The sequence below is a fragment of the Eulemur rufifrons genome, chromosome 4 (assembly GCF_041146395.1).
Source record: "Eulemur rufifrons isolate Redbay chromosome 4, OSU_ERuf_1, whole genome shotgun sequence".
NCBI classification, from domain to species: Eukaryota; Metazoa; Chordata; class Mammalia; order Primates; family Lemuridae; genus Eulemur; species Eulemur rufifrons.
This window is the reverse complement of record NC_090986.1, coordinates 18,930,772-18,945,216: the sequence shown is the minus strand read 5'-3', so window position 1 is coordinate 18,945,216 and position 14,445 is coordinate 18,930,772. Positions and strand designations below refer to the sequence as shown.

Here is a 14,445-nt window from a genome sequence, read left to right as displayed (position 1 = left end):
CTCAAAATGAAACCACTGGAGGCTCCACCTCTGGTGGGGATGCTCCTACCAAACTGATGCTCCTGTGAACAGCTATAAATTCTGCCCAAATTATTTTCAAAAAACTACTACCCAAGCATTTGAATAGAGAGAAAGCATACCTTAAAAGTAAAGAAAGGGATCACCCCGGGTGGGTTGAATCTCTCAACTGTTGCTCTCCTTGGAGCCAGGAGAAACCCGCACATTCTTCCCAGGCACCTGCATCACCTGTGGTGGTTTGATTCACCAAGGACTTCCTTTTGTATAAATCTTTAGCTTCTTTGAATGCACCTTAGTTGTTATTTAAACTTTTATATTTTTTCTTTCCCCAAGGAATTATTTTAGATTTGAAATTCAGTTTTTCCTGAGACTGATCAGAAGTTAGTGACACCTTGATTGGATCTGTTTTTTGGACAGGTAATGAATCTTTAAAAAATTTAAATTCTATATCTTTTATTGACTTAAATCTTTTACTGTTATTTATCATGTATCTTTTATGCCTATATGCTTTTTAAATAATACTGCTAATGCATTATTTCTTAAACAGCTTTACTGAGATATAATTCACACACCATATAATTCACCCATTAAAATATACAATCCATTGGCTTTTAGTGTATTCACAAAGTTGTGTATTCTTTGCTACAGTCAGTTATAGAATATTCTCATTACTCCAAAAAGAAACCCCATCACCCCCAAGTCCCCAGCCCTAGGCAACCGCTAATCTACTTTCTGTCTCTATAGATGTGCCTATTCGGGACATTTTCTATAAATGAAGTAATACATTATCTGGTTCTTTGTGACTGGCTTCTTTTATTTAGTATAATGTTTTTCAGGGTTCATCCATATTGTACCATGTGTCAGTACTTCATTTCTTTTTATTGCCAAATAATATTCCATTATATGGATATACTACATTTTATTTATATATTCATCAGTTGATAGACATTTGAATTATTTCCACTTTGTGGCTGTTATGAATAATGTTGCTATTAACACTTGTGTTGACATATGTTTTCATTTCTTTCGGGTAGCAGTGAAATTTCTGGGCCAAATGGTAACTGTTTAAATGTTTGAAGAATTGTGTTCCAAAGCAACTGGACCACTTTACATTTCCACTAGCAATGTATTAGGGTTCCAGTTTCTCCACATCCTCACCAATAGTTGTTATTATCTGTGTTTTTGATTATAGCCATTCTATTGGGTGTGAGGTGGTTTCTCCTTGTGCTTTTGATGCTGATGATGCTGAACATCTTTTCATGAGCTTATTGGCCATTTCCACGTTGTCTTTGGAAAAGTGACTGTTCAGATACTTTGCCCATTTTTTAACTGGGTTATTTGCCTTTCTTGTTATTCTAATATATTATTTAAACTAATTTTTAAAATAAGATATATGGTTAGTGATTATGACTTGAGGCATATAGTAGTTGTAAAATAAATATTCAATGAAAACATAGAATAATACTTGATATATTTTTTAGTGTTGTTTGTAGTGCCTAGGGGATTGTTGATCATTCGTTTTTCTTCTCTCTTTTCTTAGGAACCCATTTTGCAGCAATCAAGTTTTTATAGGATGCTGTAAATAATTGTCAAGGTTGTTTTTCAAAAAAACAAAAAGAGTTGCAGCTTCTTCATAGTAACAGAAATTTTACAGGACATTCAATGCCTAACATTGCAGAAACAGAAAGGTCAAATGATTGTGGAAATGGTGAGCACAAATCTGAGAGAAAGTCTCCTGAAGAGAACCTACAAGGTGCTGTAAAATCTTTCTGCACAAGTGCCTCAGGAGCACCCTTCGGTCCCAAAGGAGATGGTCATTATCCATGGAGTTGTCCGGTGACTCATACTAGGGAAAAAATTTATGCCATCTGTTCAGACTATGCCTTTCTCAACCAGGCAACCTCAATCTATAAAGCTCCAAATCCAGCCCGCTCTTCTTGCCTCCCTGATAGTACCTCTTTGTCTGCTGGAAATAATTCGTCAAGATACATTGGTATCCCAACTAGTGCATCAGAAATCATCTATAATGAAGAAAATAGCTTAGAAAGCTTATCCAATAGCCTGGGCAAGCTACCTCTCGCGTGGGAAATTGATAAATCTGAATTCGATGGGGTGACCACAAATTTGAAACACAAATCAGGTAAGGAAGGAGCCATGAAGTTTGTAAGTGACAAGAGGGAGAAAACAAACACTGCATCTTGTTTAATCTTGCTATTAAATGTATTTTCCTTGTATGACACTAAATAAGGATCATTGCTATCATCTTGTCTGTCATTGTAGTTAAAAAAGTAACCTTGGACATTTAGTTCATTAATGCATTGCCACTGGAAACATCAAGCATAACCTTTGTATTTTGAGAGCTTTGAAAAATCTAAGAATGTTGTAAAATACAGGTATTATAGATAAGTAGACAGTAGCTTAGAAAAGGTTAATAACATGGCTGGAATAACATACTACTATTTTATAGTTTTGTAGGGAGATGAAGTCTTATTTCCTGAATAAATACCTAGTTTTCTTTTCTACTATATAATATTGTAGCTTTTTTTTGTTGCTGTTAAAATTTTTTGAGCACCCAGCAAGGCCTCCATGTACTACTGCATAGGTTGTGTACTGTACAATTTAAGAGGATGCTGCTCACCTAGGGTGCAGTGCACAACCTTCACAATTGCAATGGGATGGTCCTGTGGCAGACACTAATGCTCTCACTGTTTTCTTTTGAACTCACAGTAATACAGGAATTTAATGAGCTAGGTACCGTTATCCGCATTTTATAGGTGAAGAAATTGACACTTAGAGGGGATAAGTCTCTTGCCCAAATTTGCACAGCTAGTAAGAGGTAGAACTAGTATTTGTATTTTACTTCTAGACTTTGCTGATGATTTTGTAAAACCTCTATGCTTCTGCTTGTTCATTTACAAAATCAGTTTGTTTCACTGAATGTTATGTAAATTTATAATTCTCAAGGTTGAGAGGAGGATTTCACTTTATATTTATGAGTAATAGATATATAATTTTCTCCTTTTGTAATGTCTTTGTCAGGTTTTGGAATTGGGGCTATGCATGTCTTCTAAGACAACTTGGGAAATATTTTCCCCTCTGTTTTCTGAGAATTTTCAGAGGGATTTTAAAATCTCTAGCTATAATTATGGAATTGTCTTCTTATTAATTTCTGACAAAATTTAGTTTGCCCATTTCGTCTAGTTGTCAAATTTGCAGGCCTAACGATGTTATCCCCCTAATGTTTATAAGGTCTTTAGTGATAACTCCTCTTTCATTCTTGATACTGGTTATTTATTTTATCTTTCTCTTTTCTTCTTGATCAGTTTAGCTAAGGGTTTGCCAGTTTTGTTCATCTTTTCATATAATCAGCTTCTAGCTTTGTTAATTTTCTCAATTGTTTGTTATTTCATTGATATCTGTGCTTTATTATTTCCTTCTGCTTACTTTGGGTTTACTTTGTTCTTCATTTGCTAGCTTATTAAGATAGAAGCTTAGATCATTGATTTGACACTCTTTTACTATAAGCATATAATACTCTAAATTGCTAAGTGCCACTTTAGATGCAGCACACAAATTTTGATCCACTTTATTTTTATTACCATTTAATTTGAAGTATTTTATAGTTTCCTATGTGATTTCTTCTTTGATACATGTATTACTTAGGTGTATGCTATTTAAATTCTAGATATTTGGGATTTTTAAAAATATTGATTTTGAATTTTATTCCACTGTGGACAGGGGAATATGATCTCCGTGTTTTTAAATTTACCAACACTTGATTTATGACCCAGCATATGGTCTGTCTTGGTGAATGTACCATGTGCACTTGAGAAGAATGTGCATTCTGCAGTCACTGGGTGTATCTATAAAAATTATGTCAAAGTGTTCGAAAGTGTTGTTCACATCTTTTGTGTCTCTGCTTAATTTTTGTCTTATCAATTGCTGAAAGAGGGATGTTAAAAATCATCAACTGTGATTGTGGAATTATCTTTTCTCCATTTAATTTCTTTTTTAAAAAACACCACATTTTTAAAAATTCTAGTAAAATGCACAGAACATAAAATTTACCACCTTAGCCATTTTTAAGTGTACAATTTAATGGCATTAAGTACATTCATATTGTCATGCAACCATCACCATTATCCATCTCCAGGCCTCTTTTCCTCTTGCAAAACTGAAACTCTACCCATTAAACAATACCTTCTCATTACCACTTTAGTGCCTGATAACCACCATTCTACTTTCTGACTCTGTGAATTTGACTACACTAAGTATCTCATATAAGTGGAATCATATATTATAGTATTGGTCTTTTTGTGATGGACTTAGCTCAGTACCTAGCTCATTCATATGATTTCTGTTGAATTTTTTTTTTCCTTTGAGTGAACCATACTTTACAGTTTTTGTGTATGTCTTGTGATTTTTTTGTTGTTGGAAACTGGGCTTTCAAATGTAATATAGTAATGTACTAATTCTGGAAATGAGATTTTCCTTTTCCCCAGCATTTGCTGATTTTGTTTTTGTTTTTTGATCATTGTAGGTTGTGTCTGTGCTGGTGATCAGTCTGAGGTGTAAACTGAAGGGCTTCTTAGGTCTTTTTTAAGACTGTGCTTTTCCCTGGGTGTGCACACTGACTTTCTAAAGAATTTCCCTATATATGTGGTTGCTTTTAAATGTACTATACTTTTAAATGTCTGGCTCCCAAAAGGGAAAAAAATAGAATAATGAAGGAGAGCAAAAATAGGAAAAAAAACTAAAGGGGGCTTGCCCTTTAAATCCTCTGGGAGTTGCTTCAGTTGGAGGGGGAGGGGCTTGCAACAGTGTGGGGAAGGGTGCAACAATGGCTGCCCACCACGTGTCTGTGTCTCTAAGATCAGAAGCAGCAATCAGCAATCAGAACACAGATCATCCCATCCAAATCCTCCCAGGCCCAACCCTGCTTAGCGAGATCAGAGGAGATCAATCAGGCACATTCAGAGTGGTATGGCCATAGACCAGATCCTCAGTTTTTGTAGGTCATGGTCCTTTTTGCCCAGCCTGCCTCCAGTAAGCTACCTAGAGCTACTTCAGGAAGACATGCATGGCTGCCCACCACTGCACTGGGGCATTAAGTAGCTGTTACCTTGCTATGAGCTGAAATTGTCCAAAATTAACTACAATTTACTATTCAAGGCTTCCCCAAAGTTGCAATCCTTTGAATATAGTCCAGATTCCAAAATAGTTACATCAGACAGATTCTGCCAGTACAATTGTTGTCTAGGTGGGGAGATAGATTCCTGATGCTTCCTGTACTCCATTCTGTTGATTTAAAAACAGTGTAATTTAAAGCTCTGTTATTAGGTGTATACACATTTATGAGTTTTATGCCATCTTCATGAATTGACCCTTTTATCATTATGAAATATACTTCATTACACCTGGCAATATTTATTGCTCTGAGAGCTATCTTGTTTGATACTAATATAGCTGCCTGAGCTTTCTTTTGATGAGTGTTTGCATGGTATATCTTTTCCATCTATTTATTTTAGTTCTAGAATTTACATTTTTATTGCTTCTGTTTCTCATCTGAGATTTGCTGTCTTTTCATTTATGACAAGAGCATTTTATCTATCTCATAATGCATAGTTATGATACCTACTGTAGATCTTTATTTGCAAATATCAAAATCTGGCCCATCTTAGAGTTGGCCTTATCTTTTTTCTTGAGAATGAGTCACAGTTTTCAGTTTCCTCACATGTTCTATAATTTTGCATTGTATCCTAGATAGTGGGACTGTTATGACAACTCTGGTATATTCCTCCAAAGAGTGTTAATTATTATTTCTGTTTTTTTTGTTTTGGCAGGCAGTTAATTTGGTTTAACTAAAACTGCAAAGTCTGTCTCTGGGGGACAGTTCCAGTCTCAGCTCATTTCTTGTAGCTTTAGCTGTGTTGCTTTTGGGGTCTGTTTTTTGCATGCATGGTGCAGGGGTCAGCCCAAGATTTTGCCAAATTTATGCACAGAATTTGGGCCTCCTCTTTTCTGTGGCTCTCTTCTTTCTGGGTTCCCTCTTACCTCCGGTGATGGTGATTATGCAGAACTCCGTCCTTTGGTTCTTCAAATAAAAAAGATTTTCTATTTTTATTTGCTGTCTTCATACCTTTCTCTAAAAGCCGGTATGGTGAATACGTATGTATTTTTGGTGTTGGGCTATGTGGGTATGTTGTGGGTACGGTGAGGAATGGAAGTGGGCAAAGGTTACTGGAGTTGATGTGATTGGGAGGTGAAAGAAAGTGTTAACGTGTTTCTTTTTTATGTTCCCATCTCAAACTTAGCTTCCACTTTGACATAGCTTCCTTCTCTCACACTGAATGAAATTTTGCCTGTAGGACCAGATCTCTTTGTGGCAGTGTGGGGATTTTATGAAGTATGCTCATTTGGAACATACGTGCTCATTTATCCCAGGGGGAATCATAGGATTCAATAAAAAGAATAGCGGGCAGGCTTATGTAACCCTCAGAGGAAAGTACAGGCCACTCTCTGGGCCTATTGAGGTCATGGATTTTGATGTTTCATTAGTCTTAAAATTTTAAGTGGCTGGGAAAACTACTTCAGGCATCAAGGCATTAGGCAGGGAAGACATCTCAAAAATGTTAGAAACATTTTTCTGTCTTCTAAGATTCATTTTTTACCAGTGAAGGAAATTTGACACAATGAAATTTTACTCATGTTTCCCAGTGGTTGTTCAGCTCTGTGAAAAATGAAAAATGTCATGTTCTCTGTAAAGACAGAATAAATTAAAAGGTATGGGAAACATTGTTTCACAACTTTATAATCTTTGGTATTGTAACATTTACAGAAATTCCTTGTTTAGTGATAGTTCCTGAGTTCCAGCTGGTTTTGGATGCCAAATGGTTTTATGGTAGAGTATCTTGAATAATTAAAATGAATCCTTTCCCATGTTTGTTTACTAGGCGTATATCTATATAATCTGTGTTTTCTAATTTATGAACAACTCACACAAATATTAGCCTTCAGTTAATTTTTATAAGAGATTTTATTATTTAATTTAAAATAGAATATGTATGAAAGATGTTAAAGTATTTGAGCATAGCTATCTGAAATGTTAATTGTATTTTAATGAAATGAGACTTAGATGTTATTTATTAATATTTTAATTTATATAATTTTTTGACTGGATAATCCACTAGCATCATTCAGAAATAAAAAGTGTAAAAATTAAATAGCGTAAATTTTCACACTCACTTTTGTCTCCCTTTTGTCTAGTTCTCTATTCCCTGGTTCCCCAATAGGTAACCACTGTTGTTTGTCTTGGATGTTTTTTGGAGAATGTGTGCGTGTGTGTGTGCATGCATGTGTGTGTGTTTACGTGTGTACACACATACATACATGCATACATATACAAAGAAAGGAGACCATGTTTTCCATTCTAGTTCCTGGTGCTAACATTGCATTTTAATAATATACATGTGTGCATCATTCTTAATTCATTTTGTGGCCTCTGTAGGCCTGGAGATATTTTTAAACATTACATCATCACATTATTAGATCCAGAGCTTTTACTTTTTTAATAGAGTTGCATTAATGTGCTTTTATTGTTTTATAGAAAGGCTTCATTCTCTGGAAAGTGGTCTAGTTAAATATTTTGCTGTTGGTAATTTGATTTTCTAGATGTGGCTAAAGATTTTGTGATTGATTCTTTTACTTGCTTAGTGACTAGCTCTGGAATTGAAATATTAGAACTTGAGAGGAAATAGCATTTATGGTTTAAAAATTTTGTTTTTATTCTCTCTTTCTCTTTAAGGTAGGAGACTCTTTTAGAAAATACATGTATTATTGTAATATGTTTGCAAATATCATTTTAAGAACTAGTGGCAGTTCTTAATTTGGTACATAATTGATTTTTGCCATTGCAGTTTACTTCATGTTAAGAATTTTGCTTATTTTATACTCTCATATTCTAGGCAATGCAAAGAAACAAATTTCTAAGAAAAAAACTTCAGATAAAAAAGGAAGATCTCAGAGGGAGTGTCCTCAGCATTCTCCTCTTGAAGATATTAAGCAGAGGAAAGTCTTGGACCTCAGACGATGGTAATGTTGTTGTATCAGTTTTTATTTCTCAATTTTTAAAATATATATTTTGTCAATAATCCTATGGCTTATAAATTAATAAATTATATGTTTAATAAATATTTTTAGTTCTAAAATTGTTTCCAGGATCTCTAAATATTCAAAGTGTACCACAAGGCTGGGCGAGGTGGCTCATGCCTGTAATCCTAGCACTCTGGGAGGCCGAGGCTGGCGGATTGTTTGAGCTCAGGAGTTCGAGACCAGCCTGAGCAAGAGCGAGACCCCGTCTCTACTAAAAATAGAAAGAAATTAGCTGGACAACTAAAATCATATATAAAAAAAATTAGCCAGGCATGGTGGTGCATGCCTGTCGTCCCAGCTACTCGGGAGACGGAGGCAGGAGGATTGCTTGAGCCCAGGAGTTTGAGGTTGCTATGAGCTAGGCTGACGCCACTGCACTCTAGCCTGGGCAACAGAGCGAGACTGTCTCAAAAAAAAAAAAACCAAAAAACCCCACAAACAAAAAAAAAAACAAAGTGTACCACGAATGTTTGAAGTAGATTAATAATGAACTATGCCAGTATTTCCCAGACTTGACTGATCATTAAAATCATGTATGTGATTTCACATAATTCTATCTAGATTTAATAAATGCTAAAATTTTGATAGAGTTATATATGTAGTTTTTCTTTGAAGAAGCATTTTCAAGTAAGTTACTGATATTTATCGTATTTTGCCATAAATTACCTAAGTTATGCATCTCTAAAAAATGACTTTCTTCCATTTAACCATAATACTACTGTCATACCTAATATAATTAATGATATTTCCTTAGTATCTAATTCTCAAACTAAATTCACATTTACCAGATTGTTCTGAAAATGTCTTCATACCTGGTTATTTGAAGTGGGACCCAACCGTGAACCACATATGTATTTGCTTATTGTGACCCCTAGGTTTCTCTTAATCTAGAACAGTCTCCACCCTACTCCCTCCTTTTTTAAATTCTAGGAGATTGACATATTTATTTATTTTAATTGACAAATAAAATTGTAGAGATTGACTTATTGAGGATACTAGGCCAGAGATCTTGTAGAATGTCCTACCTTCTCGGTTTGCTTTTTCCTTTTAGTTATCTAAATTATTCATCTAAACTCAGTATTTTCTGTAAACTGGAAGTTGGAGATAAAAGACTTGATTAGATTCCAGTTAAACATTTTAGGCAAGAATACTACTTAAGTGATCCTGCATACTTCATATTGCTTCACATCAAAAGGAGCATAGTATCGGATTATCCAAAATTAGAAATTCTAAGAGTGTTTACTGGATTAAGGTGGTGACAGCCATATTTCATATTGACAAGGTATTTCTTTCCTCTCTGCTACCAATATGCATATCTTATGTACATATACAAATGCATATATATACATATACATATATATAATTTTTCTTTTTGTAATTAAGTTTTCAGACAAGACTAAAATTTGGTGTAATGATGGTAGGTCTTGTTTTTCCATTTCATTTCTGCCACTCATTAGCTTCTTCATTAGAAAGCAGTTAAAGATAATTTGAAAGCCAACAGATTTCTTCCTTAAAATTGAATTGTCTGTTTCTTTTACCTTCAGTTCATATTAGCCTCAGTTTTTTCTGTTGAATCATGGCCATTTGGAAAATTGTGTGAATTACTTAGTGTAACTGAATTGTGCCATGGAAGGATTGTGTATTTCACTTTTAAAATCCTCTGTGACAATAGAACCACCACTTCATGGCTTCTTGCTCAAGGATTTTAGAAGGACATAGGGGATGATAAATGGATGTTTTTTAGTTTGAGTTGAAGAATCTCTCTGAGAAGTTGATACATGGAAGGCAATGCTTTGTTTCTCTACTATTTCTGAAGTTGCACATAATCATGTATGTAGCTCAACTAGGAGTTTACACCAAAATTTTAATAGATGATGTCTAAATTATATATCATTAAACTTTTTTTATTGGTTTGGGTAACATCTACTTTAGTAGTCATACTTAGATATTTTTATTAAAATGGATGATTTATTGTTATGTATTTATGACATGATTAATAAGTATGAAAATATTTTGAGTGAAGATTTTACTTTCATTATATTAACACTTTTATTTGCTGTGAGTTTTATATTTCTAGTATGAATATTTTGTACCATTCCAGTGAAGAAAACAGTCTTTTGTTTTCGTAGGTACTGCATAAGCCGACCACAATACAAGACTTCTTGTGGTATCTCCTCGTTAATTTCTTGTTGGAATTTCTTATATAGCACAATGGGAGCTGGAAAGTAAGTATGTCAATATATTGGTATCTCCAAACTACAAATTCAAAAATAATTTGGCATTGCTTTTTCTATAATGGAAGATTTTTAAGAATATATTTTTCATAAATTAAGAAAAAAACTGCTGTATTTTAGGATAAATTTTTTAGCTTAAAATATATGTATGTATTATTTTCAATAAAATAAAAATGAAAAACATTACAAAAATTGTTTGCAAATTAGACATATTAACATTGAGATAGGTTATAGTTCCATATGATTAAAATGATAACATGAAAGACAATGTTTCTTTTGCAGTCTTCCACCTATTACTCAAGAGGAAGCTTTACATATTTTGGGCTTTCAACCTCCATTTGAAGATATTAGGTTTGGTCCTTTCACTGGAAATACAACACTTATGAGGTATGATGTCCCTCTTAGAGGTAATACCTTATTTCTAGTTTTAGAAAGTAATAATGCTGTCGATGTGTGTTGATAGGAAACCATTTATCCAGTTGCTGGGCCTCAGCCTCTCAGAGCTATGCCAAATTTGGGCTATGCCTGAATTTCTTTAGCATTGGAATAATGCCATCTTTGTTATGAAATCTGCTGCTATGAGCAAATCTTCTTGTTATTTTCAGGTGGTTTAGACAAATTAATGATCACTTCCACGTAAAAGGATGCTCTTATGTTCTATATAAGCCTCATGGGAAGAACAAAACAGCTGGAGAAACTGGTAGGTGAACATAGAAGATATATACACACACACACACACACACACACACACACACGCTTTAGGGTCCATCTCAAAGATTGGTTGTTTTGATTCATGGGACTTTATGTAAATCTTCAACACAGTCTGTTACTTTCATATCTCTTTATCCAAGGGGGAAATTATATAGTAATCTGTAGAGCAATTTTCAATATACAGTTTAATATTTTTACTTCTTCTGATCTTTGCATGTAGAACTTTTAGAACTTTAAGGCATGCTGTAAACGTTACTCTAACACATTGTTTGTATTGTTTGGGTCTGTGGGCTTTGTGAGTGTGTGTGTGTGTGTGTGTGTGTGTACACGCGCGTGCTGATAAAACTCTCTGCAGTGTGGAGTTTGCATTCCCAAAAGGGAGTGTAAGGATTTGAGAATATGTGATTTTTCGACCTGCACAATAGCATACAACAGTAGGACAATAGACTGTGATAGTGACAAAGTTCTATTATAAAAAGTCTTGTTATAACAGAGATATTAATGGAGTGGGTCTCAAAGATCATAGTTATGTGCTAATTAAATAATTTGCATTAACAATTTCCATTTTAAAAATAGCTACAATCATCTTTTGACTGTACAAATCAGAAAAGTATAATATGTTGTTAAAGAAAAAATTATTCTGATGCTTGTGAAACAGTACAGAAGATTTTATTTAAGACTGTTGCAAAAGGGACATTGCAATAGGGATGAGAGATCAGGCTCAACTCTGAATACAACAAAGACAGCCGGGAATTTATAGGCAAGAAGCAGAGTGAGGGGTTCAGTGGGTGGAAAATTACTAAGAGGAGACATTAGGGTAGGGGGATTCTTGCTAAATTGGCCTAACAGGCTTCCTGCTAAAGGCAGACCAAGGGCTCAGACATCAAGGGTTGGGGGAGTAGGGATAAGGGACTTGATCCAATATGAAGGTGGGGGGATTCTCTCTAAACTGACTTGTCAGGATTCCTGCTAAAACTAGACATGGAAGCCCAAGGTCGCCCAGTCAAGAATAGGGCTCAAGGCTTGGTCAAGGAGAGAGTCTTTGTCAGCAGAGAGTGTACGGTTTACCAAGGTCAAGGACTGAACATAGAGTAGGATATATTTCTGTTGACGTATATTGGGTATATCAAGTTAGCTACAAATCAGGAAAACTTGGAGATTACGTGTTGGTTTCTACACATACTAGTTTTGTGACCTTGAACAAAGCACTTGCTGAGCCCTGTTGTAGACCTTCCATCTTTCCGTATTTGTACCCACTCCATAGGGTCACTGTGAAGATAAAAAAGGAGATATATTTGCAATACACTCAACACCCTGCGTTACACAGAATAAGGGCAAAATAAGTGCTAGCTTTTATTCTTACTGAGTGAATTCAGTACATTTGTACGGGCCTATCTTCCCCTCTGGAAAAGACAGCTTTAAATCGTGTGTTGGTATTTTTTTCTGTTTCTAGTGAGACTGTCAACGTACCTCTCTTAGTATTAATAATTCCTCAGGCAATGAAAAACTAAGAAAGGATATATTTTCTTCATTGCTGATTTTCTGTTTGGCTCTATCTGGTTTGCTTTTTACACTATCTCTTGAGTTTTGAGTTTTTTAAAAGAAATTTTCAATCATGTTTTTCATTCTAAAATACCTAATTTTTTTTCAAATATGCTTGTTTTTTTTTTTTAAATAGTATCTTATTCCTTACTCATATTTCCATGTCCCCTTTTTCCTTTAATATGTTAAAACTATTTTTTCTGTATTTGATCTAATAGCTGAAATTTGTATGTATCTGATTCTGCCCTCTCATTTCTTCTGGATTTCATTCGAGGTATCTTGTTTCCTTGTGGTGGATTCAGGGGTCAAACCCAAGTCTGTCTAATTTCAGATCTCAAACTTAATCATTTGCTATTCTCTTGGTCTTGGTGTTGGCTTCTCTCAATAGTCCTAGTGCATTTTAGAGCTATTATGTGGTTAATCTTTTTTATGGTTAACATACATCATTTTCAGCAACAAAGTTATATAACAATAGAAACGTTACTAAACTGTTTTTTCCCCAAAATGCTCGATATTCTTAGCACAGATTTTTTGGTTGTTTCTTTTTTTTTTAGGTTGTTACCTTTTTTTTTTGTTTTTTAAAAAGCATCTGCCAAGATGAATGTTGTTGGCATCAGTGTTACTAGAATGTTATCATCAAGTCTGTGGGTTTGGGGACCTTTTGTAAAAGAAAATGCATAATTGAGCTTTGTCTTTTATATTAATAATTCATTTATGTTTACTCCACAAGATATGCCATACCTTTTTCTAGTCCAAAAGAGTTTTACAGTCATTTTCCAGTTATTAGAAAGTTATAATAATGATTCTGTAAGGGAGAAAAAGTAGTATCTTTTACTTATTGCAGAATTTATGGCTGAGACATCTGTAACAAAAGACAGGTTAGTAAGAGAAAAGCATACACATTTATTTTATATAAGTTTTACATGACATAGGAGCCTTCAGAAATGAAGATCCAAAGACCCAGGGAAAGCTGCGTATTTTTATGAACAGTCATGCTGAAATATGATTGGAGGACAAAGGGTATAATCTAATGGTAACAGGCTGGGAGGCACTTCGCAAGGCCTGTTCAGATTCTTCTTGGCATCCCTGTGTGACATTTCTTATCTCTGGGTAAAGGGCAGGACATCTGTCACATGACGGTTTTCAGGGGAGAGGGGAGGGAGGTCAGAGAATGACCTTCCTAGGTTTTATGGCCTGCTTTAGGGAAGAAGGAGTGAGAATTCTAGTTTCTATGGCTCACTTCAGGAACAGGGTTCGGGGGTGACATGGAAGAAAGTCAGAGAGAGACCTTCCTGCGTCTGTGGTTTATTTCAATTTCCTTCAGCTTAAAATAGTATGCCAAGGTGTCATATTTTGGGGTATCCTGTTCAGAGCCCCATCAGTTCTATTCATTACAGGTCTTATATAATTTACCCCCATGACATTTTGTATCCCGTAAACTGGAAACATAGCAGTTCACTGAAAGCAAGTTATGGCCCAGTGATGAGCGGTGTCAGCCAGCACCGCCGTGCAGAAGTTCCGCCCTTCCCTCGGAATACACGTGTGACCCAGGACCTTTTGATGTAAGGTTAAGTAGGGCATCCACGCTCAGTCCATAGAACAGATATCAGTAAAGCTTGCTTTATTTCTTAAATATGACAATTTAAATAAATTTTCTTATATTTTGTTTTGTACCCCAAGGGCTCATCTTTTGTAACCACTTGGATGTGTCCATACTGAAAATCGTTAACCTAGAGCAGTGTTGACAAACATTTTTTACAAACTGCCTGATTGTAAATATTCCTGGCTT

At 34.9% G+C, this 14,445-nt stretch overlaps 1 protein-coding gene across 1 annotated transcript in view; it reads left to right on the top strand.

Annotated features, from left to right (window-relative positions):
* The window catches only part of BIVM (basic, immunoglobulin-like variable motif containing), a 33,027-nt gene that overhangs the window by 3,800 nt on the left and 14,782 nt on the right, over positions 1-14,445 (top strand). Inside the window, exons 2-7 of the mRNA XM_069467585.1 lie at positions 352-435; positions 1,559-2,158; positions 7,983-8,109; positions 10,299-10,394; positions 10,686-10,790; positions 11,009-11,103. Of these exons, the coding sequence (XP_069323686.1) occupies positions 1,681-2,158; positions 7,983-8,109; positions 10,299-10,394; positions 10,686-10,790; positions 11,009-11,103 (901 nt within the window). The 5' untranslated portion in view covers positions 352-435; positions 1,559-1,680. The remainder of the gene's footprint in view (positions 1-351; positions 436-1,558; positions 2,159-7,982; positions 8,110-10,298; positions 10,395-10,685; positions 10,791-11,008; positions 11,104-14,445) is intronic.